This window comes from Ovis aries, chromosome 19 (genome assembly GCF_016772045.2).
Source record: "Ovis aries strain OAR_USU_Benz2616 breed Rambouillet chromosome 19, ARS-UI_Ramb_v3.0, whole genome shotgun sequence".
NCBI classification, from domain to species: domain Eukaryota; kingdom Metazoa; phylum Chordata; class Mammalia; order Artiodactyla; family Bovidae; genus Ovis; species Ovis aries.
In genome coordinates this window covers 56,466,222-56,491,623 of record NC_056072.1, presented here as the reverse complement: position 1 = coordinate 56,491,623, position 25,402 = coordinate 56,466,222, and the positions used below count along the sequence as shown (strand labels likewise).

At 49.4% G+C, this 25,402-nt stretch overlaps 2 protein-coding genes across 8 annotated transcripts in view; one reads left to right on the top strand and one right to left on the bottom strand.

Annotated features, from left to right (window-relative positions):
• MKRN2 (makorin ring finger protein 2) overlaps positions 1 to 7,163 on the top strand; it is a 39,236-nt gene extending 32,073 nt beyond the window's left edge. Inside the window, exons 7-8 of the mRNA XM_004018545.6 lie at positions 5,587 to 5,731; positions 5,881 to 7,163. Of these exons, the coding sequence (XP_004018594.1) occupies positions 5,587 to 5,731; positions 5,881 to 6,018 (283 nt within the window). The 3' untranslated portion in view covers positions 6,019 to 7,163. The remainder of the gene's footprint in view (positions 1 to 5,586; positions 5,732 to 5,880) is intronic.
• RAF1 (Raf-1 proto-oncogene, serine/threonine kinase) overlaps positions 7,070 to 25,402 on the bottom strand; it is a 73,521-nt gene continuing 55,188 nt past the window's right edge. For all 7 annotated transcript variants that reach the window (XM_060402677.1, XM_042236417.2, XM_027957801.3 and 4 more), the window contains 12 exons: positions 23,728 to 23,826; positions 21,461 to 21,614; positions 18,448 to 18,475; positions 18,212 to 18,339; positions 17,746 to 17,863; positions 12,248 to 12,332; positions 11,452 to 11,628; positions 10,280 to 10,326; positions 9,111 to 9,229; positions 8,641 to 8,772; positions 8,398 to 8,532; positions 7,070 to 8,031 (listed from right to left, as the gene is read on the bottom strand). In XM_060402677.1, coding sequence (XP_060258660.1) covers positions 7,888 to 8,031; positions 8,398 to 8,532; positions 8,641 to 8,772; positions 9,111 to 9,229; positions 10,280 to 10,326; positions 11,452 to 11,628; positions 12,248 to 12,332; positions 17,746 to 17,863; positions 18,212 to 18,339; positions 18,448 to 18,475; positions 21,461 to 21,614; positions 23,728 to 23,826 — 1,366 coding nt within the window. In that variant the 3' untranslated portion in view covers positions 7,070 to 7,887. The remainder of the gene's footprint in view (positions 8,032 to 8,397; positions 8,533 to 8,640; positions 8,773 to 9,110; positions 9,230 to 10,279; positions 10,327 to 11,451; positions 11,629 to 12,247; positions 12,333 to 17,745; positions 17,864 to 18,211; positions 18,340 to 18,447; positions 18,476 to 21,460; positions 21,615 to 23,727; positions 23,827 to 25,402) is intronic.

Below are 25,402 nucleotides of genomic sequence, written 5' to 3'. Positions count from 1 at the left end.
CCCCCTTAGCTTCATGCCCCAGCAGGCAGATCTCAATCACTGGAGAACAGCTGGGCTGAGGGTGCTGTCCCGGCAGGGGCTTCTCGTGGAGAGTGGGAGGTCTGGCACCAGGATGCTGGCAGATGCGGTGCCTTTTGGAGCCCACGCCGACCTTGGTTCCGCCTGCCTTGCTGTCGGCGGGCCCTCCTGGCTGTGCAGGATGTGGTCCCGCCTTACGGGGCCAGACCGTGCAGGGCCCAGTGGCGCCGTGTGCAGTCTCATCCTGACCGGCTCCTGCCCAGCACAGGGACCCAGGGCTGCTCAGGCTTCAGGGATGGGTCACAGCCTGGGGCCAGAGACCTCAGGGGAATGCCGCTGGCCTTGCGTCTTCGGTGCGTGTCTTCCTGTGGCATAGGGTTCCTCTTTTGTGCTGTTTCTCCTGGGTGTCCAGCCACTTGACTCACTGATACACACACACGTTTCTGTTTCACTTTGTGGCCTAGTCTTTGAGAGTGGGGTCTGGACTCTGCGCTGAGCACCAGGCCTCTCGGGACCGTCGCTCTGCGCGTGTGCTCAGACGGTCAGACCCTCCCCCTCTCACCGCCAGCACCTGGCCTTGGGCAGCACCTGGCCTTGGGCAGCTGTCAGGCTGTGTCGTGGGCCTGGCGGTCGGTTTTTGTCTGATGTGGGTTCAGTTGTCTCGTGTTGTAGATTCCACCTGCAACTAACAGCATGTATATTTTCCGGAACGTCTACGTCTGTCTTCACTCTGTATGCCAAGTCCGCGGCCATCCAGGTGGTTGGAAAGGCATCATTTCATTCTCTCTCTCCGGCTTAGTAGGGAATAGTCCCTTCTGTAAAGGGCCCCATCTTCTGAACCCTCGCGTTTGTCGATGGGCGTCTTGTGCCGTGTCTGTTGCTGGTGACGGAGCACTTCACCCGTGGGCCCACGTTTGTCACTGCCGGTTCGCCTGGTATGTGTGTATTGAGCTCTCTTAGAAAACTCTGTGCCCCTTGTCAGTGGGGCCTTTTACAGACACACCTTCCCAGAGACAGCCCCGGGGGAGTCCGTTTGCTCTCTGCCTTCTGTGCTAGGTGCTGTTTGTAGAGATTTGAGGATGGCCACTGTCAGTGATGAGATGATTTAGCCCTGTCTAATAATCAGCCAGGCGGCATCCTCTCCATGTGCTTGAAAAGGGGTGGGGGGTCCTGTTCTTTGTTAGATGAATGCCTTGAATTTGCTTCTTGAGAGGCAGTTCTGTTTTGAACTGTTCTTGATGACCTACCCCAGACATGGCTGTGTGGCAGGTGTCACTCTCGGCCCCTCTGGCCTTGTGACTTAGAAGGGCCTGTGAGCCGGGATATCGAGGAGCTGTGAAAGGAAGCGTCCACAAGGCGGCAGCACGCCTGCATTTCCTCCCTGGTGCCGGTGCCACGGCGGCCAGAGCCCTAGAGAAAGGCGTGCTGCTGGGGGGGCGCCTGGGCCAGAGGAAGGCGCGAGGGCTGGTGCCCCGTTCCTGCTTCCCCCTCACCGTTCACAGACTGGGGTGTGTGCACTGTGGGGATCTGTGTGTGCTAGTGTATCTGTGTATATCACCTAGTGCACGCTAACCTGTCGTGGCAGGGAGGCGTCACTCTGGAAAGAGGAAGGAAATCCACCAGGACCCTTGCCGACCAGAGGACTCTTCAGAGCCCCTTACGGTCCACAGGGTGCTCTGAGCTTCGGGCTCCCTCCGCGTGCTTGAGCTGTAGGCATAGCCCTCCTGGGCCTGTGGACTGATCCCATCCTGAAGGACCAAGGGTGTTCAAGAATTAGTAGAAGGTGGCTCAGGACTGTCTGTGTTCTGTTTTGCTGTAGGTCCCTAGGATATTTTTTTCCAGTACCTAATGGGAGTCCTGTGTGGGAAAGTTAATGTCCTTGAGGTGTTTCTTGAGACATCTGTATTGAAACACATCAGTTGGTTACAGTTAAGCTGCCAGTTTTGTGCTAATCACTGGACTATCTGTACATCAGCAGTCTATGAGACTTGCTTCTTTGAAGTGTCATTGTATTTTATACGGTGTTTTCTTCTCAAAACTTTTCTTTTCCATTTTTCTTTCCCAATGTGTTAAATATTGGTCTTCCCTTGTACCTCAGTTGGTATACAATCTGCCTGCAATGCAGGAGACCCAGGTTCGATCCCTGGGTCAGGAAGATCCCCTAGAGAAGGAAATGGCAACCCGCTCCAATATTCTTGCCTGGAGAATCGCTGGACAGAGGAGCCTGGCGGGCCACAGTCCATGGGGTTGCAAGAGTCAGACACAACTTAGCAACTAAACCAACCAACCAGCACATACTTTAGGATCTTACTGCTGCTGCTAAGTCGCTTCAGTCATGTCTGACTCTGTGCGACCCCATAGGCGGCAGCCCACCAGGCTCCCCCGTCCCTGGGATTCTCCAGGCAAGAACACTGAAGTGGGTTGCCATTTCCTTCTCCAATGCATGAAAGTGAAAAGTGAAAGTGAAGTCGCTCAGTCGTGTCTGACTCTTCACGACCCCATGGACTGCAGCCCACCAGGCTCCTGTCCATAAGATTTTCCAGGCCAGAGTGGGGTGCCATTGCCTTCTCTGTTAGGATCTTACTAGCATTCTTTTAATCAACTAGTTAAGCAGAATTGCCCAGTCTTACCTAAGAGGTCTTTAACGTAAAGTGTTAAGACAAAACAGTAAAGTAGTATCTGGTTATCTTACATTAAAAATACTTAATTGCTAATGCAAAGCAAAAGAACATGGGGAATGAGCACTTCGCTTTCTCCAGCAGGAGGAAGGGGGCCGTTGTGTTCACATGCCTAGAACATGTGAAGGAGTCTATGGAATGGCACGCTTCGATAGTCTGGATGATGTGAACCTGCATTATCCCAGAGTGGTTAACTTCCATTGTAAAGCTGAGAAGACAGATCTATCTGCTGGACACTTAAGGGCGTAGCAGACAGTGCTCTAAGGGCGTTTCGATGTGGGATATTACTTACTTAAGCAAGTGAGGTACTTTTCTGCTTGCAAGTAAGCCTCCTGAAGTTCAGAGGACACTGGCAGTATCAAGAGGTAGGCAGACTTACAATACAAGCCAGGCTTTTGGAAGCCAGGCTTTTGGGTAATTTACAGACTTATCAGATGATACTCAGCTAATCATTCAAACCAGTGGAAGGCCATGGCGCAAGTAACTCTAACAGGTAGTCTGGGATTTTTCACCTGGCTCTCAGCACTGTAGCGTATGTTTTGTTTGCATTAGGATCAGTTTTAGAATGTTATTCAGCACACACTAAACAGCTTCCAGTGTCTGACCTCAGGAGAATTACTGCAGATCGGTGTGCTCTAATTAAGTCAACAAGAACTCACACCATTATCTGTTAGATGTTATCCTCAGAGACCGTATAATTCAGCTTAGAGAAATCTATAAAACAGAAAATAATCTCAGACCATCATCTTCCAATTAAGGGCTAAATATTGTGAGAGACCAAAAATGCTAGAGGGTTTTATTGTCACATGTAAGCATTACTGTTAGGAACTGACAGAGTAAATCTAGACCATCGTTTCACCACGTATTTTTTCTGCAGCCGATAGACGTTTTTATATTGCCCACTCAGTTTCTTTTTCTCCCCTCCCTGCCACCGCCCCGCCCCCCACACACACACAATCTTTTTCTCTCTCTGTTCATCTTGAACACCTTTCAGAAGCAGCTGCTTTGAAACCCTTGTCATCTTGAATGTAGCCTCCAGTGTGAATGGGGCACCTTTTACTGATTCTTCTTGTGTATCATCTTGTATTTTTAGCAACCAGAATGGTGGGGAATGACAAAGAGCCAGCGACAGACCTTTCCTCACCTCGAATAGTGGGTTTCCACCAACTCTGTCTTAACGTTCTTCAGGCCACAAAGACATGGCTTTTCCACTGGAGTTTTAGCTCCCTTGCCAATGTATTTGACTGGGGCCTGCTCTAGGTTGAGCACTATTATTTCTTAAAAAGGTGACTCAACCTCTTACCATTCCATTCTTCCAGGTGTCTATAATCCCTTGAAAAACGCTGCTTTTGTTCATTCTTCATAAACTAGAAATACAGATATGATTAAAAGACCTGAAGGCACTAGTTTATCTGCAGAAATGGTACTAAGATCAAAACTAGCTCCTTCAAGTTACTGAAGGCTTGAGAGCTTATCGATTTACCTCCTGTGGTGGTCCTGTGTGTCCACCAGAGGGCAGGAGCAGCAAGGCTGCTCTGCTGCAAGAAAGCTCTGCTGCAGCCACCTGAAAACATCCCAGTACAGCCGTTGGGTTTCATGGCCTCGCTTTCTGTGGATGAGTGTTTCTGTGCATTGCACAGATTTTACTGAGTTGTGGGTCCAGCCCCTTCAAGCTAAATGCCAGTGTGGGAGAGCTGGTAAGAAATTGCACGGGAAGTTACGCGAGGAGTTATGTAGTCCTCATGGCACCTGGCCGTGTCAGGAGAGCAGGATGGGGTGGGGACCTTGAGCCGGACGCGTGAGCAGCCTGTGTGTTGGGCTTGTGGGGTCAGGTGGAATGACGGGGGTGCAGATTTTGTTTGGGGAGGAGTCCCTTGGGTTAAAAGAAACGTGGGAAGATGTGGCATTTACAGCAACACAGACACAAGTCCTGAAGGGCCTCAGCCTGGCTGGGGTCTTCAGGAAGAGGACGACAGGGGATTCTGGTCACAGTCCTGTCCGAATTGAGAGGAGGGTCGTCTGGGGAGGTGCTCTGTAGACTTGGTGACCAGATAAGGCTGGGGAAAAATCATTTTAGGGTGGGGACTAGAGTCTAGAACCTCTAGAACCTGACACGTTTTGAAAAGCCAGTGTCCCAGAGACCCTGGTTAAGAACCCCCGGCTTGGGCGGTTCTTTGAGGACCTGCTCAGAAGCTCGGGAACAGGGGGCCACGGCCCCTGGGTGTGGGTCAGTCCTGTGGGAGGCCGGCTGTGGGGAGCTGGGCTCCGGCCAGCCTCACTCTCTGCGTCTTGTCATCTGGGGTCGGGCTTCATCTCTTCACTTTCTCCAGACACCTTCCGGCTTCTTGGGCATCTCTTCAGCTTGGGATAACTTTGGACCACAGATTTCATTTCAGTAAGGAATGTGGATTGTCTGTCTGGTTTTGAGTTTCAGGAGCAGGATTTTTAACAGAGATCTGTAGCTAGAAGCTGAAGATGGGGAAAGTTTAACTTTCCGACTATATTTTGTAGGCGCGCAGGGGTCTGTGGCCCAGAGTGAAGAAGCCCTGCTCTGGAGGGTGGGACCAAGGGAAATCAGTATGAGACCCGTAACGCAGCTGCCGAGGTCCAGGCTCCCGTGTTCACCTTGACATGACTGCTGGCTGGGAGGACGGGGAGCTTGCCCAGGTGGAGCCAGTGCTGGGACCCTGGGCTGAGATGAGTGGCCCAGCTTCAGAGTCTTGGCCGAACGGGGCTCCCCGGGTGCGTGAGACTCCGCAGGAGGCTGTGCAGCGTGGTGAACCACCAGTCCAGCGTGGAGATCGGCTTCCAGCGTCTCTGAGCCTCCCTGTCAGCGGAGGAGTGGTTCATCTGCATCCAGGTTTTGACATTATCCTCTTCTGCTTTTCAGGAAAAAAGCTTGTAAATACTTTGAGCAAGGCAAAGGGACCTGTCCATTTGGAAACAAATGCCTTTACCGTCATGCTTACCCTGACGGGCGGCTGGCAGAGCCTGAGAAACCACGGAAACAGCTCAGCTCCGAAGGCACCGTGCGGGTGAGGACTCTGCCCACATGTGGGCATTGCTGGGGCCACTCCTGGCCTCTTCAGGGCGTTGGCCACAGGGATGCCAGTGGAGTCTCAGCGACTCTGCTTTCGCATTGCGGTTAGCAATAACCAAGCATGTCTGCTGGCTGTCTTTGCAGTTCCTTAACTCCGTGCGGCTCTGGGATTTCATCGAAAACCGAGAGAGCCAGCACGCCCCCACCACTGAGGACGTGGACGTGACGGAGCTTGGGGACCTCTTCATGCACCTGTCCGGGGTGGCACCGTCCGAGACCTGAAGAGCGGCCGCGCCCTCCTTGGGGGCTCTGTGGCCCAGCCTCCCGCCGCCAGGCATGCCGAGCTCCGTCCACGGCAGCCCGGGGCAGCGGGTGCCGGAGTCAGTGGGGCTCTACGCCTCTGGGTCTCAGCCACTCCGTTACTCCAGCGGTGGGAAGAGTGAAGGATATAAAATAACCTGACACGTAGACGGGGTCCTGCTTCTGTAGCTGCTACTGTAGTCGCCCCTCCAGCAGCGGGTACTTGGATCCCCAAGGGAGCCTCCCCCTTCAGAGGGCTCCTGTGTGGCGAGCCTCCTAGAGTGCTCAGCGTGTGCTCCACACGGGGTCTGCACCTTGCTTTTAGAAACACCGCGGCCGCTGCACACCTTACTTGCCTGGCTCAGTTTGGCTGAGGCGCTCTAGGGCCCCAGGCAGGGCAGGAGCGTTGCAGCTGGGTGTTCCTCTGAGGGGGGCTCCTGAAGCAGCAGGGGGCAGAGCAGATACGGCCCCCCCGTTCAGGGTTTGTTTTGGGGTCGCCAGGCAGATAACCACCTTGCAGACACGCCCTGGCTCTCACCTGCTGGCTTGTCACCCCAGGGTCCCTGTACCAAGGGCTGCTATGCTCTCTCCTCTGTAAACTGGCTTTGAGTAGTTTTATACAAATGTAACAGCACCTAAGAACAGTTTCTAGTTCTGACCCAGCAGTGGTCCTAAGGAAAACCGAATACAAGTCTCTCATCAGTTGTGATTGTAAGAGCTTAAAATATTGCCGATCCCAGAACTCACTCCAAGCCTGAATTATCTATTTTTATAGACATCTGTAGATACCAGATAATTTTATAAACTGTATTAAAGTATGGGTAAAAGAAAGTCTACTCTTCACCTGAGTTTAGACTGCTTTTCTGCGTAATTCCTACAGTTAACTCTAGTGGAGGGTGAACAGAGGCTGGATTCCATTCACTCCTGCAGACACTCTGGCCCATTTCCTGCTTCTGGAGTTCTGCTCTGAACAAACTGAATTCAATCCTGTAAGCTCAGGATTACTTTAAGAGGAGAAAACAGCCATTAAACCTACATTTAATTTATTTTATTAAAATAACATAATTGAATAACTGTATTTTGTCAGGCGCAATAAAAACAAAATTAAACGCAAATTATCAAGAAAACCGGTGTTCCTGGCTTCCTTGCACACATGATGGGATGCAGAGACAAGGCTGGCCAGGCCCCGCCCACGGGGGCCGCTCCTGGAAGACTCGGCACGCTGAGGACTGCCCCCTGGGGCAGGAAGGCCCAGCACCTCTGGTGCAACCAAGCCCAGCACCGGAGCCCGTCAGGAAAGGATGTGTCCCCAAGTCAAGTCCCTAGTACCAAAGCGGGCTCATCCAGGCCGCTGCAGTCCCGACAGCCCTGGGCCGTCTGGAGCGTTATGTGCAAAGCTACCTGTTTGGCGCCACATCAGGTGTCTGCAGAGAAGGCCTTCTGTGACAGCGACCCTCCTAGGAGCTGGCTTAGTCCACACGTCCCATATCACGGCTGATTGCCTGCCACCTTCATTTCCCCTCTGAGCGCGGCTGTTCCAAAGACACTCCTGCAGCTGACAGCTGGGCCCACTGTGTGGCCATCAGCAGCCATGGGTGCGTCTGGAAGAGGTCGGCTCATGAGCTCGGGAGCCGCCAGGGGAGCAGGATAAACCAGCTGGCGAATGGCTTCCTCCTCCCGGGGCAGTAAGGGCAGAAAAGGCAACGTGAAGTTAAGGCCCTGTTGAGTGGTGTAGAAGGTCCTTAGCAGCAGCTTCTCGGAAGACCAGCTCCGTCCCCACAGAAAGGGAACAGATGGTGGTGCCTGCTGACCGCCCTTCCCACCGGCAGCCCGGGCAGAGGCGCGGGGCTACTAAAAGACGGGCAGCCGAGGGGACGTGGTCAGCGTGCAGGCGTTGATGTCCTCGGTGTGGGCCGCCCGGTGCAGGGAGGGCTCCGAGGCGCTCCGGTTGATCTTGGGCAGAGAGTGCTGGAGCAGCTCGATGGAAGACAGGATCTGAAAAAGGCGCCAGGGCGGTCTCGGGGGGCTCGCCAGGTGTCCCCGCAGCAGCTTCCCCTCGGACCCCAGATAGGCCTTTCCCACCCCCATGCACGGTGTGTGCAGGACGCGTGTCTGCCCGCCTCCACATCACTCAGTTCAGTCGCTCAGTCGTGTCCGACTCTGCGACCCCATGCCCCATGAATCACAGCACGCCAGGCCTCCCTGTCCATCACCAACTCCTGAAGTTCACTCAGACTCGCGTCCATCGAGTCAGTGATGCCATCCAGCCATCTCATCCTCTGTCGTCCCCTTCTCCTGCCCCCAATCCCTCCTAGCATCAGACCCACTCTAACGTGCTCAAGCGCCTGGACCTAGCCTTACCTGGGGAAAAAGAGGCCTCTCTTCCTTCACTTTCTTCACACAGTCGGCTACCAGCCTCTTCATGGCTTTGGGGCAGTTCTTGTACAGCTTGCTGAGGTCTGGGGAGGCGTACCCGCGGCCCACCATGAAGATGATCTGGGGAAGCAGCGAGGGAGGGCAGGCAGTGAGCAGAGCGCCTCTAACCCTGCCGCTCAGATGGCGGCCCGGCTTCCCAGAGCCAGCAGGTGGGCGCCGGGGACGCACCTGGTCGCGGTTGTTGATGTGGGAGTAAGGGAGCTCCCCCGTCATGAGCTCATACAGCACGATGCCGTAGGAGTAGACGTCAGACTGGAAGCTGAACGGGTTATTATCCTGCATCCGGATCACCTCTGGGGCCTACAGAACCAAGTGCATCTGTCACTGGGTGCCCCAGCCATCCAGGAGCCAGGCTGTCTGTCCTGGGGCTGAGTGCGCCTGTCCTGTCCTCAGAAAGCCCAGCGGCTGCTCATCCCCAAGGGCTCCCACGCTCAGATCCATGAGCTCAGAGCCCAACGTGAACCCAGCACCCCCGCCACCCAACTCCACGCCGTGCTGTGCGGCCAGCTCCCTCCAGGAAGCCCATAATGCCCGGGAGCTGCCGGCACAGGACAGCATGGAGGTGCTCTGGGCTTGGCCTGGAGTTTGCACCCGGCCCCCCGGCACCCCCACCCGCCTTGGGCGCCGAGCCACCTCACCATCCACAGGATGGAGCCGGTGGGCTGCTCGACCTGCTGAGAACCACTCCAGCGCGACTTCACCGTGGCCAATCCAAAATCGCCGATTTTCACCGTTAGGCCTTCGTGGAGAAATATATCTCAATGCTCGTTAAGGATGCTAGTTTAGAAGGACGGTCCCATTCCTCCTGAAAAGCCGCCCCAAGTTCCCCCTGGCACCACCTCTCGGCCTTCCCTGCGCTGGACCTGTGGTGCTGCCGAGGGGACCAGAGCGAGGGGCCCGGGCAGCCCTGTCCCTCCTGCTGCGCTCACGGGCAGCTGGGGCTCCCCACAGCCTGCAGGGCCTCACACCCCACGACTGCGAGCTCGGCCTGCACCTCGCCCTACCACGACCAAGAGAAACACCTCAGTCCTGAGTGCTGTCTGCCTTCAGACATTTCCCATGAGAACAGGTACCGTGGTGACTTCAGAATCAGAACCAAACTTGCCTCTGTTCTGGGTAAAGTAGTCAGGCGGTTTAAGGCCGACGCGTGCGATCTGCTGATGCCCAGTAATCCATACCTCCTTAGAATCGGGTGTCTGCTTTCGCGGTGTGATGTGTTAGCCCCCAAACCCACCACTTACAGGTACTTCCTGCCTCAGACACATGCCCCAAGTAGGTCACATCCCAAATTCCAGCCCAACACAACTGCTGTGCCTCCCACGGGCCAGGAGCAAAGCTGGCTGCAAAGCCGCTCCTCTGAGAGGCGGGGGGCGGGGGGCAGGTATGCAGCTTGTCTACTCCACGCCTACCGCATGAGAACCGCCTTTATTCACTCCCCTTCTGCAAAAGCCCATTCCAGTCAGAAAAGGGCTGATTCCAACAGTCATCTCTAAGGAAACCATTTCTGTACATTCAAGAAAAACAATTTCAAGTAATAATTCTAAAAATCTTATAACTTTCGACTTACATCTACTTTCTGACCAGATATAATCCACAAACCAGAAATAAACATGAGACAAAAGGCCCCTTCCCCCCAGTCAGATTTACTAATAAATAACATTCTAAATTAGGCCTGTTTCAAGTATAACCAAAACAAGTATCTCAACTTTGGTGGAACTCTTTCCAAAGTCACTTTTGCTGAGGTAAACTTTAGAAGTCTTCTAAATTTAGAACTGAGCAGTCTGATGAAACTACCACCAAAGGATACTATTGGATTTCATGTCTCTGTGGATGATGTTCTTTGCATGCAAATAGCTGTGAAGGGAAAATAAATCTATTAAAACCAGTTTGACAGACATTGGTAAAAAGCAGCTTCCTTCAAATTACATCAAAGAAGCAAACCACTTGGAAGGCCTGACTCCCAGGTGAGGAGTTATGGGGTTGGCCAAAATGTTAGTTATTTATTTGGTTGCATCTTACAGAAGAGCCTAACTGAACTTTTTGGCCACCCCAGTACGGGTACTGGTCCTGCCCTGGTTCAGCGTGGTCCCTGTTAGGACTCAGACCTGAAAGCAAGGCCACAGCACAAACAGGGTTGTCTTTTAGCATCAGTTTTATTCAAAAGGTAATTCTGACAACCCAGACGTCCATCAGCTGATAAACAAGTAAAACCATATCTGTACAGCCGACTGTTCTTCAGCCACAGAAAGGACTGCAGTACTAACACACTGCAACATAGATGAACGCCTCAAAAACAAGCCAAGGGAAAGAAGCCAGACACAAAAGACTTCCATCTAATTAATCTTGAAAATGTTCTAAAATTGGATAGTGGTAATGGCTGCACAACTCTGAATAAAACGAGTCACTAGTCATTTCTGAAAATGTATACCATGCAAATTCCGTATGAATTTTACAAGCACGACAGGAGATTTTATAAACCACTTGCAAGCACAACTTCAGCTCAGTTGAGTCGCTCAGTCATGTCCAACTCTTTGCAACCCCATGAATCGCAGCATGCCAGGCCTCCCTTTCAATCTCCATCTCCCGGAGTTCACTCAAATTCATGTCCATCAAGTCGGTGATGTAAATTATCAGAAAAGTGACATCTGATAAACCCTCAGGTGGATAAACCACACTGGACAGCTACACCTCAGAGGCGTGGCGCCCCCCAGAAGCTGCCGGCCCACTCTGTGTTCTGGGGTGTCTGGCTGAACTCTGAGGGCAGCAGCTGGAACCTGAATCTGAGCTCTAAGCAGGTAGATAGCTCAGGCAAGAAACCTGACATTCTCATTCTTTCAGTCCACCCCACAGGTTCACTTCCAGCTGTGCAAAAATATCACAGAATCCACTTAACAGACTGAGCTTTCCCTAATCTTGGTTTTGATTTAGGGACAAGGTGCATGGACCCCAGACCTCCTACTCGTCAAGCCATCCACTCACTCCATTCCCTGAGCCGTCTGCCGGGCAATGTCGATCAGCTGGAACATCTGGAACTTGGTCTCCTGGACATGCAGGTGCTTGTAGAGGCTGCTGCCCTCGCACCACTGCGTCACGATCGCCAGGTTGTCCTTCGTCATGTACCCCATGAAGAGCAGGATGTTCACGTGCCGGGTTTTGCTGGAGGAGGGGGAACAAAAGGCTCTGTGCTTCTGCAGACAGGGAGGTGCATCCTGCCCCCGAGCGCAGCTGGTGTGCTACCGACACCTCCGCACTTACAACCCCGGGGCTTGCAAAGCAAGCATGGCAGACTGCGCCCACACAGCCGCTGCTCTGGGCTAGCAGGGCGGCCACCCGGGTGCCGGCCTGGACGGCAGAGAAGGCGTCCCCTCCCAGCAGCACAGACCCAACAAGCACAGGGGTCACCCATCCACTCAGCCTAGTCCTGAGTTTAATCAGGGACTCCACAAAGACTGAAAAGCTGATGGTTTTGAAGTCCAAATTAAGGCCATTTGGCTATAAAGAGTTCTTGGAAATAAATATGAAAATAGAACCTATTTCTCCCTATGTCAAACCAAAACCCAGCAACAGAACCTGAGCTGTTGAGGTGGTGAGCCCAGAGGCTGAGGCGGTGGGAGGGCGGTGCCATCAAGCAGCTCTTCTCAAGGCCTAACGAGCACAGGAGCTGGAAGAAGGTTCCACTCCTTTCCACTCGAAAGGGAGCTCCACAGGAGCACGCCCCCAGAGGCAGGGCCCGCCCGCCCCTCCACAGCTCCACAGAGGCCCACTCTACACTCACCGGAGGACAGCCACCTCGTTCCTGAAGGCCTGGAACTGCTCTGGAGTGGGGTCAACAACCTTCAGAATCTTTACTGCAACATCTCCTGCAAATGAGTTTACAGTCAGTACAGCTGAATGATCTTAACTTCATTTTTCACGTACACTCGTCTGAGGAAGAGATAGTAAATCCCTTATTCAAAAATCACAGACCTACACAGGACAAATACTATGCCAATTTCTGAATTATTCAAGTGGCTGAAAAAAAAACAGGTTATACTACTATCCTTAAAACTCCACCCTAAGGCCCTGAACCGGCTCGGTTTCAGCTGTTCCTGTCAAGCCTGGCATCCCCGGTGGTGAGGTGACCGTCACAAGCTGGGCCCATAAGGATGAGAGCAGCAGGGTGTGAACCGCCCAGCAGATGCTGAGTCTCCGAGGCCAGAGGCTGGTGCCCAGAAGCGGGCCAGTGACGGCCCAGATGCTCCTTGCACAGATTCAAAGATCTGCATTGTAATGAAGCTCCTCTGCCTTCAATCCCATTAGAAACCAATCCTCTCAACGACCCCTGACCACTCACTAAGCCTGCACGCTGCCTCCACGGGGCGGCACTGCTCCAATCCTCAGCTGCCTTCTCCCTCTAGCACTGCTGACCTCACCCTATAAGCAATGCAGGGGCTAGGCCAGTTGGCCACGGTAGCACTGCCCAAAAAGCCAGAGCCAGACTAGAACCCCAGTCCAACAGCTGTACTTGTAACTAACATACTGTCAATCACTCTTCATGTAACTTCAGAAACACCCACAGAGCAACTCTATTTTATAGGTAAGGCTGATTTAGAAGCCACTTTCAGTAACAGTGCTGATGACAAACTGCCTGAAGCCCTACAGGGACGTCAGCTTTCAGGAAAAGCGATCAGACAGAGGATTCCAGCTCAGCGGCACCCCAGAGGTGACCGAGTTCCCCCGCATCCTGAGCCTGTGCCCGCAGCACCCTGGCACCTCTACTGGGGCACTCATTTCACTTTGGGGGGCACCAAATGGTAGAGAGATGGTTCTCATGACGGACTGCTGCCCTGCGATCTCTGCATCATGTGAAAATAAAATCACCTAACAGCAGCTTCCACACTGGTTCTTAACCAATTTCCTGCCACATGAATTTGCGGAGGGCCCAGGCTGCCTGTGGACGGCAGAGACGCACTGTGTTCAGAGCTGCCTTCTACCTGGGCAGATGGAGCTGGTGAACCGTGCAGCCCCGACCCCAAGTTCTGATGACGGACAAACGGACAAGAGCCTTCTGGGTAACTGTCCATTCTGGAGCATCTGAGCCAAGACAGAACGCAGGTGAGGGCGCTGACCCAGAGAGGAGCGAGTATGCCAGCAGAGAGGGTGGCGGTCTTCAGGGTGGCGGTCTTCGGAGGGAGATGGGAGGTCAGCCAAGGCAAGAGGCAGTTCTGGACGAGGAACACCAGGAGCAGTGAGGTGATGGGGAGGAGAGAGAGAGAGGCCAGGGAAACGCTAGCGTGTGCTGCGACGCCTGCAGGCCAGGAGGGGGCTGGGGGAGCCTGAAGCAGGCCCAGCTCGGCGCAGGCAGAGCTGACGGAGGGCTGTAAGGGACAGAGGCCAGAACCCCGTGAAAGTGAACTGGCTCAATGCGGCAGTCAGCCGAGAGGCAGGGCAGGGGCCAGGGTGGGCCGGGGCCAGGGTGGGCCGGGGCGGGACGCAAAGGGCCAGGCTTGGGAGGATGCGGGAGGGAGCCGGGCGAGGCTGGCCGCCCCTCGGGGGAACCACTCCCCACGCTGAGCCTGGTCGGCACGCCCTGCACGCCCTGCCCCCTCACGGCTCTCCTCCGGGCACACGCAGTCCCGGGTACACGGGCACATGCAGTCCCACTGTGGACTGATCAGCATGGCAACCGCAGAGAGGGCAGCAGCAGCCACACAGCTGCCCCAGCAACGCCCCCTGACCTGAGCTCAGCTGGCACCCTCCCCCTCTAGCCTCTACTTTCTGCAGCTGGGAACAAGACGGACTCCTGTTAAACAGTCATCTGTTCTCTGTTCCACCATCACTCTCTCTTAAGTCCAAACCCTACTCCCCAGGTCGTGCCCGTCACTGATGGGGAGACGGGACCCAGAGGCCCGCCAGCTCAGGTTAGCAGTTCTGCCAGCGGACTGTGCGTTAAGACTACAGTCTGGGTCACAGCACCCCCAAGAAGGCCATCACAGGGATCCAGTTTGCTGAGAACAATGGCCAAACAAGACAGGAAAACCGATTTCAACTCCCATACAAAAAGGCTCTCTGCTGGTGGGAACCGCCCAGAGCGAGGCTGAGTTTTCAGGTCACTCAGAAGCTCCCATCACTGGTCTTCAGGCCAAGGCTGGGCAGCCTCCTGAAGGCCAGGCAGAGTCCAGGATGCCCACTGCACCCAGTGAGACCAGGGTCTCTCCGGGCCCTCACAGGCCACAGCCTGACCCCACTGCCCCAGCCTCTCCCTCGCGCCTCCCCAGCAGCCCCTCAGAGCTCCTGGGGTCCCTGAGACAGGCCCGGGGTGCGGCCCACTCCACCTCTGCTGCTTCCCTCACGGACTCCCCACTGACCCATCGACTAAATGCCGGGAGCCAGGCCTGCCACTCCTCACCCGCCTTCTTCCAAGTTCCTCCTGAGCGCTCAGCACACACCATCTGCTGGGCTTTCCTTGGTTATTATCCCCACCAGAATATTAACTCCGTAAGAGAAAGAATTTGTATCCATTTTGCTCAGGGCTTCAGTCCTAGCCCTAAGAGAAATGCTTGGTATTAGAAGAATGCTCAGGAAACACTGGCTGAAGAAATGAGTGGATTCTAAGAGGCACCAGTCAGCAAGCCAAGTCATGAACTCAAAAGCTGTCTGTCTGAAGTTCTGGAGCTGGAAGCGGGCACAGCCTCTGACAGGGAGCAGCGGGCACTGAGATGGCCCGCGGGGCCCGACGCGTCAGGACCACTCAGCGTCGCCCTCTCAGCGCTCCGTGCAGCAGGCTCAGCGCCACTGTTGAGTGACCATGTGACGCGGGCGCTACTAAACCAGAACGTCTCACTTTCCCTCCACAGTAATGTCAGAGGCAAACGTGGTACAAGCTCTAAGATACATTGCTACTGGTTATCACAGTTTCAATAAGACACTGAGCTGGTATGATTCATCCACCACTGAAGAAGAAAGAGCTGCCATCACTGATGAATCTCAAGTGGGTTTTTTTTTTCTTTTTACCTTTTTATACTTCAATTACCTTTCCTGTTTTAATCATCTGGGATTGCCTAAAACTTACTGTACACAACCCTGCTTTCTAGAACAGAAACAGACTGAACCCCATTCCTCCTCTTTATACTGACTCAGTCAAGATGAGCCTCAGCCTGAGGTGGGGCTGGGGGCCCCACACATGGCTCCGCCAGCTGCAGACCTCACTTGGGGCCCCTGAGTGTCCTCGGTCTGGGGATCTGCTACCTCTTCTCGCCCTAAGAGACTGACCCTGCTAACAGTCTGAGAGCTTCAGCTGCTGTCTTTATCGTTTTTAATGCATTTTTGCAATTAGGAGACGCCAAATTCACACTCAAAAGGAGACTCGGCTCTCAGGCCCGAAGAGTCTCTTCTGTATGTGAAGTCAGTAGGCTCCGTTCACGGATCTGAGGCCTCCACCTTGGCTGCTTTAAGACCTTTTCTGTTTTTTTATTTTTGTTCTGCAGCTGGGAAAAATAAAAAGCATTTAAAAATCACCAAAACAGCTATAATTTTTAAGGAATCGAATAAAACATTGTATTATATATATAGGAATCAGAAAAGCATGGGGGGAGGCAAAAAGGAAGCAAGCATAGCATAAAACATTCACTCTTGAAATCATGGTTTCCTTGACCCTCTCCTTCGTCTTCATTTGCAGACCACAGCTTGCTTTCTGAGAGGCTGACCTAAAAGTCCACGGCTCCTCACTCCTCTGACTTTTGAGACTCTTAACTCAGAAAAATTAGAATTGAAAGCATTAGATGTTATCCACATTCTAACAGTTGTCTTTATGGAAGTAACACTAGCGCAATATACCTCCTTACAGTAATCCACACACTCACAACTAAGAGAAAATCTACAATCTCAAAGGCAGTACTGTGGCAAATCTAATGCTCTAAAAACTTATGAACCCCCAATAAAAGTGCTCAATCGGAGGAGGTTTAAATTTGGGCAACATTTAAACTGCATGTAACTGGCTTTTGGCAGAGGCTTTAAAATGTATAAAAATGATAAAATGCTCCTAATGGAAGCATTAAAAGAAGTATTTTCTGCTCCACTTCCTGCAATTACTTACAGGCTTGCTGTCTCAAATATAAGCACTCTATCTCACAAAATTGTGTTTTTCTTTTCTAAGGGATCACCAAGACATTTCTGACATCTATTTACAAAATATTCAGCAATAGCATAATTTCTTGGTGACCTGAATCCCCCTTCATGTAATTTACATTCAGTCCTTTCTCAGTTCTCACAAAGAACCAGAGACTTGTCAGATGGTTAGTTGTAACAGGAAAACCCATAGGTGAATGAATATGCTACTCACAATGCTGCCAGTGTTTCTCAGTTGTTAACAAGTTGAATCTTAATGCTCCAACGCATTTTATGCTCATGACTTCTCTCAGCCTTTGTCCACTTATGTGTAAAGATAAACACGGTGGCATCCAAAGTAGAAATGCAGGCACTCTAGATTCTGTGTGTGGTTTTGTGGGGCTTTTGGTGGCCTGCTTGCTTGCCTTTTTGTTTTATTAAAATCTGAATTTAGGAGAGATGTCTTTTGGGGAACATGCAGCATTTTCAAGAAAATGCTCTATCTGCTGACATTCTAAAGGCCGAGGCAATAAACACCTGACAGAGAAATGCTAAGCGTGTTGCCAAAATAAAGAAGCTGTGGCTACAGACCTTAAAATAGAAAGTTTCTTCCAAGTGACGAAGTATTTCCATTCAAATAAGAACATCAACTCCATACAGATTCAAGAATACAGTCTGTGCATTCCTGTCTGACAGAGGTTCCCACAACCAATTCCAGGGCAGAGCAAAGATATTCTGCCTTAGGAGGCTCCAGGCTTTAATGTGCTGACTGTCTGACCATGGGTGTGCCAGTTCCCCTTCTTGAGACCTTGCTTTTCTGCATGTAAAATCTCTAAGGGCCTTGCCAGTTTTAACTTGCTGGAATGCATGAGCCTAACAGACTCTTAAACACATTTAAGGAGCTTCAAAGCATGTCCCTCCCAGGTTCACTATCTAGTCAATTTATAAGAAAGAAGAGACTGTGACATTTGACTATAGTGTTCAACCCTTGTTCACCGATTTCAAGTTATCCTGAAAACTTTTTTGTACCAATTATAGATTGTTGAGTCTTACAAAGAACAGTGTGCAATGTCACTGAGACAGAATAGGTACCCTTGGACAGTGCTGCTGTGAGCCCGCCTGGCCCTCTCTGGATTGAAACAGGACTTCACCCTGGTAGTTGGCGGGGGCAGGGGGTACCAAACTTACCATGCCACTTGCCCTTATAAACAGTCCCGAAGGAGCCTGATCCAATCCGAGTGGACAGCATCACTTCACTGGCTTCTATCTCCCAGTAATAGCTCGAATCTCTTTGTCCACGAGGCCTCTAAAGCAAGCACAGATCATTACTATGTTCCATGAATGGTTAAAACTCTGTTTCATGAGGGTGCCAAAGAAAGGACCAACCCAACTCCATCCATTCCCAGATCTTTCAAAAATACCTATTAACTATAAGTCTAGTTTTTGTCATTTGAGAAAATATGATTTTAGTTGTGCCCTGCCTTGCAACAAACCAGCAAGTTTTCTGGTGCAAGCATGCGAAAAACAGCACTGACACTTGTAACATGTTCGCTTAGTTAGCGTTGCCCAGCCCTAAAATTAACGGCATCCCCATTTCTGACTAGGCTTCTCTTGCTGAACCCGGACATGCAGGGGGTGCTGTGGGCACACTCACAATTTTGTTCTTCTCCTGGGTGCTGGAGCCTGGCGCCCGCTCTCTCTGCGCAGGCGCAGGGGTTTTGGGCTGTGACCAGCCTGTCGGGCTCAGATTGTTGGGGCTGCTGGACAAGGCTGAAGGGGAGCCTTAATAGACAAGACAAACAGGATCCACTCATGGATAAGCCAACAGAATATACAACAGCATAAAGAGAAAGAGCCCATTACTATCTGCTAAATGACTTAAGCAAGTACCTGATTCACTGTGACTTCGAATTGCATCCTGAAACAGAAAAGGAAAGTGTCAATTTCTGCCCTAGAAAAGATGTTCTCTAGGGGAGGGAGACGGAGGATAAGGATTTACAAGAGCAAAAGAGATTATAAAATCTCTACATCACAAAAGGTCTAATTACATACACTAACGTTTCTTCGATTCAATTCATCAAATGTCTGTGGCCAGTATCTCCAGGACTGTTATCACATACTAGGAGGACTGACGCTAGTTTCTCATACATGATGGACATGACATTCTTATTTCTCTGAAGAAAGCAATGCACACAGCAGACTGGTACTCTTTAAAGGAAGGCTAACAAAGTCACTATCAAGCTGAGAGATTTCCAATGGTTGGGGACCTTGCTCCACTGAAGCTCAAAAAAAGAGAATAATAATATTTTTTAGCAAGGGATTCAGTGCCCAGTTCACTCTTACTCCCCTAGGAGTTAGACTTGCGAAGGGTAAGCACCATGACTACATACTTTAACCAAGCCTAAAATCATGGAAAGCTGGGAGAACCGTAAATCCCCTAGTCTGAAACCTACTTTTTACATATAAGAAAACTTATGGAAACAGGCAAAGGGGTGTGGCAAGGGCCACACAACCAGCAGGTGGAAGAAACGGAACTAAAAATACCACCCAAGGACCTCAGCCAGGAGCGCACTCATCACAAAGTGTTCCTCAGACCCTGTGGGTGCACTCGGAAATGAGCCACATTCTACTCAGGTGAGAGGGCAAAGGTTACCTTTAGAATTTATTAGAAACTGTTCAGTTGGAACAGTTTAAATCACAGGGCTCTCCCATGAGGCCTAAATCCCCATTTTATAAAAAGCTCACTTGGAGTATATAAATAACAACAGTAATAAAACCACTTCATCCCCATATCCTTGAAAAGGATATTTTTCTTGGAAGTCCTACTCTGTTTTCCTTGTGTAACCACAGATACTTTTTTCACAGAATTATTATCAAAATGCTTGCACTCTGTGGTATCTTTACAAGAGATGAGAGAAATCACAGGCCAAGCCCCCCAACGTTGGCAGCTCCATCTTCAGAGTTTACCAATAAAGCTTGGTTCCAGGGTTCCCCAAATTGGTCAGTCTTCAGAATTACCTGGAGAGGTATGTAAGAACACAGATTCCCAAGCCCCTCCACCAGCAGAATTGATCTAAGAATGTCTGGGAGAAAAGGTGGGAAATCTAGGAATCTGCATGCTTTTACGAATGACAAGATGACTGCCAGGTGGACAATCCTTTATCCAAAAAAAACCTGAATTTCAGTAGATATTTACCAGCTGTAGTTTTATTATTCAACTAATCTATTGTTTTCAATCAAAGCATGGCACAATGTATTTTTATTGACCAGAATTATATACCCCGTGCATTAGGATTTTTTTCTTAATGCCATAGTAATTTTCTTCCCTGTTTTTTCTGTGCTAATTTCTACAGCTGGATTGACCTGTCATCTTGAAATCTAAATATTAAAGAGAACTAAGATGGTTTATACAAAGCAAGAAAGTGTACTTTAAAAATGCTGAATCAAAATTTTAAAACACAGGAGTCAAAATTTTGCTCTGCTTCTGAAGTACAGACAGGATTAAGCACAACAGATGTGCCAGTTATCCTACAATTCAAGAATTTTCACATTTACTGTTCTCTCCAACTATAATACAGTGTTTATACAAGAACAGATTATATATCAGAAGAAAACTGGTATACTACTGGCTATATTACTGGTATAAACTGGCTCATCACAATAAAATAATAAGATTCATAGTCTGCATACACACAACCTCGCAATAATCGTGTCATGACCGAAGAGCCCCTAAGTGACCGGTTTAGACCCCACATTCAAAGGACAAGTATGTTAGGAATGACTGAGGTCTGAGCATGGTGAGCTGGGTCTGAGGGCGCAGGTGGCCCTGAGGTTTTTCAAGGACCAATTCAGGAGGCAGACAGGGCACAGCTGTCTGATTCTAAGAAACCTCTTATCACAGGGTTTCCAGGGTGTACCAACCAAGCTGAATCACTGTGTTTCTAAACAAAACGTAACAGGATCCTGACGGTGTACAACATGAAGTAAATAAACTAGCATTAGTCTCCGGTTGAAAATTATTTTTAAAGAACAATTTTTAATACCCTTAGACTCAAAATCCCACCTGAGAAACTGGTATTTTTTTAAACTCCTAAATATGCTGCTGCCAAAAAGAAAACATGAAAGCAAGTCTGATGAGAAATATAAAATGCAGTGATTGTCTCATTTTTGATAGTCTACTGTCTGACAGTCTAAGAAATCCTGTTAGTTTACAAGAAAGCAAAGGCATGAAGAAGAATACCTACTCTTCCCCTCACACAAAATCGTCTGGACCACGCCCTGGGAGAAGCATTCAGGCTGTTATTCTAGTCCAAAGCAATGAGAAATAAGAAGAATAAAGAACAAAGGAAGTATTTTAAGTGTATTCAGTTGTTAATAAAGATGAACCAGAAAGCAAACCAAACAAATAGAACATACCATAAAGCAAAGCAAAGAAAAAGCAGCAGTTTGAAAACACTAGCTTTGGGCACTTTCATATATCCCTAAATACTTGCTTATTAAAATCTTAGGCCTCCACCCTTTTATTTCTAAATAAAACACAAGTCTTTCAGAGAGTTCACAGCCCTCCATCACTGTTATTTCCTTTTCCCCACTCCCCCTCCAAAACAACAGGACTCTCTATTCTAACTTATCCACCAGTTCGCTGAAATTCTCTTCATATCTAACCTGGAAACAATGAGCTCAAATGTTAACATCTCTTCAGGAAATTTCAGTTCTCCATTTGAATGATATACCAACAGGATTATTAAGCTAGTCTGAGGATATAGTGAATAAAAAACTCAGAAAGTCCAAGGGCCTCAGAAACTGCTGCAACATTCCTTACCAGGTTAGAAACCCAAACCTCTCGGACACAACTGTCAACCCGCCCAATGGCTGATTCCTGCCTCCACCCGCGGGCCGTTACCTCAATCATCCTGCTGTCCACGGGCAGAGCGGCGCTGACCATGTGCACGTTTGGCGTAGACGTCGACCTCTGCCTCTGGGAGAGGGAGCCTTCAGAGGAGGGGCTGGAGGTGCTGAATGTGAAAGCGTGGGGTGTGGAGTATCTGTGCTGGGAACTAGGCAACAAGGAGAAACAAAAGTCCACAGTTGACACTCAGGCCTCTGGAATGGAAAAATCTTTCAACTACTTACTTCATTAACATACTCGGGGCAAACCCTACTTACACTATGACCTTCGACAAAAGTATTCCTTTCGTCAATCTAAATATGCACCACTTACAATTTTTCTTCTGTTGAGGTGCCTCTGCATGCAAATTTTTAAAAAGGAAATAACATATGTGCTCAGAATTCATGTAAAAAGAAATGATACTTCAATAAATCACGTCTACAGAATACTCCAAAATTTTAGACCATCTCAACACTACCCTGTACAATTAAGCTAGCTGAACTTTCCCAGGTTCATTTCGAGACTAAATGAGAAAACCTGAAGGAAGATTTCTAACCATCTTAGACCTGACCAGTGTGCCTGCACACAAGTAGCGCTTTACTCATGGGCATCCTCTCCCCATAAACAGCTCACAAAATCAATTACAATGACTTTGATTTTCAGATCTGCATACCTCTGACATTTATCACTGGCTTCTTTTACCCAATGCCACTCTCCCACGAGCGAACTGGAAACATGCATTCAGCGTAACACTGTCATTTGCTCAAAAGATTACTCTGGGTTTTGTTCAGACAAGGTTAGCACCATGCATGAATTCAAGGGATGAAAGAGTTTTTCAAGAGAAATTATTTCATGGCCTTAAAAAACTGCCTTTCCAGGCAATTCAACATGAATGGCCTCAGAGGCCTGGCTTCTTCTATCTAAATATTCAGAAGCAAGTACAGTTTTTCAGAAAGACATGCGTTTCAAATTATCAAGAAAAATAAGGTCATACACTAATACATCCAAGTATCATTTCAATACAAATTCCTTATTCTAAGATATGCTGCCTTGAATAATTTCTATGTTAGTTTTACAAAGGCCATTAAATATTATATGACTACATATAAATTAAAGTCAGATATTTGGGGCAAAGATGTAGAATTATTTTAGGTTCCAAATTCATGTGTAGAACTGAGTGAAGCATGTGAACTCAACAAAACTCTGATTTTAAAGTTGGAAAACAGAGTAAAGACAGATTATGTGCAAACTTACAGGCACATTAAAATGGATTTTTTATATTAAAAATCTAATTAGATTTTTTCAAGATAGCAGTTTATTAAACATCATGGTTTTAGCAATGCAAGGCCATAATAAGTATTTCAAAGTCGAGGGTTTTACTTTTATTGAATCACTGTATATCATTTTGGGACCCTTCCCCTGAGGCTCACTGCATACTGACAAAGGCAAATCTCAAAGTCTTTGAAATGTAGTGAATGGAGAGAGGAGATGTGGTACGTGTAGACAGGAGAATCTCAGTCAGCCAGAAAAGGGAAAAAACAGGATCATCTGTAGAGATGTGGATGATCTTGAGTCTGTCATACAGAGTTAAGTCAGAAAGAGAAAAACAAATGTCAACTACTGATGCATATATGTGGAATGTGGAATCACAGCTCCAAAGAATCTATCTGCAGGGCAGCCCTAGAGACACAGACGTAGAGAAAGATTTGCAGACACAGTGAGGGAAGGGGAGGCTGTGATGAACTGGGAGATTCGGACTGACATGTATCCACTACCGTGTGTAAAACAGATAGCTACAGGGCCGCTGCTATACCGCGCGGGGAGCTCAGCTCAGTGAAATGACAGCCTAGAGGGCTGGGGTGGGAGAGGGAGGGGACACCTGCATACATACAGCTGCTTTACTTCACTGCAGAGGAGAAAGTAACACAACACTGTAAAGCAATTACATTTCAATAAAAAATACAAAAACAAAACACACAAATGAGACATAACGGACATGCCAGAATACCAGAATTAACTGTATTCACTTTCCAGAATTTAAGAACTAAAGGACAACAAAAGGAAAGTTCTACATTTTGCTTTAACACCAATGCTGAGTTCCACAGAAGCTGCACAGTTTACATGGAAAGAGAAGGGACCTCAAGGGAACTCCTGTCCTCTGTGTTCACACTTTCTTTTTTTTAATTTATTTATTTTTTTAATTTTAAAATCTTTATGTGTTCACACTTTCAATTCCACCTGCCCCAGTACAACTTCCCATAAAAGCAGTAGGTGCAAAGTACCCAGGAGGTATCCGGGAAACAGACTCTCGCATCCGACGCATCGTCAAAGAAGGCAGCGCTGGGACCCCGCCATCACCAACAGTGGAATTTGGGAACAATCTAAATGAAATCAGAGAAAGGCTGGTTTACAGACTTGTGATAGTGATTTTACAGTCAGCCTGCTTGGCCTTCCAAACTCAGCTTCTCCTAGTCACACTTTCCTGGACCATTTTAGGCTACCCAGACTAAGTTGCTGGCCAGCTATTTCTTGTTGCTCACGTCCACTGGGCCACAGGATCCCAGAGGGGAAGAGGATTCAGACACAGCAGCTCGGCAGCCCCTGATCAACAATGAGGCCTCAGAGTTGAAGCCAGGTAGGAGACTCAGGAGCCCCTCAGAGCAGCGGTCACTTTCTCTCTCTGGGTTTCAGTCTTTTCCTTTCTACTGTGGGCAGTTTGGAGGGGACGTGGATGGGCATGTCGGTTATGATGAGAGCCAACCACATTCATCGGAGAAGGAAATGGCACCCCACTCCAGTGCTCTTGCCTGGAAACTCCTGTGGATGGAGGAGCCTCGTAGGCTGCAGTCCGTGGGGTAGCTAAGGGTCAGACACGACTGAGCGACTTCACTTTCACTTTTCACTTTCATGCATTGGAGAAGGAAATGGCAGACCACTCCAGTGTTCTTGCCTGGAGAATCCCAGGGACGGGGGAGCCTGGTGGGCTGCTGTCTATGGGGTCACACAGAGTCGGACATGACTGAACCGACTTAGCAGCAGCAGCAGAGTAAGTTGTTTAAGTAGCTCAAGTCACGTCCAACTCTTTGCAACCCTACAGACTGTGGCCCGCCAGGCTCCTCTATCCATGGAATTCTCCAGGCAATACTGGAGTGCGTAGCCATTCCCTTCTCCAGGGATCAAACCCAGGTCTCCTGCATCGCAGATGGATTCTTTACCACTGAGCCACCTGGGGAGTCCACCAATGGACTACCAACCTAAGTGACTGGCCTAGTGACTACAGAACACGAACAATCTTGACCTGCCAATGAACACAGAGTCTCTAGCGTGCAGTTCTAGGAAATACTGGCCTAATGTCCAACTACATCAAAATACTGTGTTGTTTTTTTTTTAATCTATATGTAGTAGGGCACTTTGTAACCTAAATCATATAGCTTTTCTGGAAACATTCTGTCTCAGAAATGCACAAATGGTAAGACTGAAGTATGAGAGGACAGATCGCCATTAGCACCAAAAGTCATACATAGAAAAAAGTGATATTCACATCAGTTGGGCATCTTCCCTCCATGAGACGAGCACTCAGTGACTAGAAAGCTCGTGCATTCTCTCTCACAAGGCTCACACGAATGCTGCAGCCAGGAGAATGCCCCCTCTTACAGATGAGTGAGCCAAAGCTCAGAAGTGATAACAGTCAGTTAATGCAACAGTGAGATTCTGACCAGTGTCTGCTGGACTCCAAAATCTGGGCCACTTACAAAGTTCTCTCTGCAAAAGCTACATGTGACTGCCACGAAAGCAAAACAGATGCCCCCACGGTGGCTTAATGGTGACACGCCCCTCATCTTTCTGGTGCCCTCAGAAAGGGGTGAAGTGCAACTCCGACGTCTCCTATTCCTGTTCACAGGTTTTAAGAGATGCTCTGGAATACTTCTTTAAACCTTACTAAAAAAAATAGCTTGT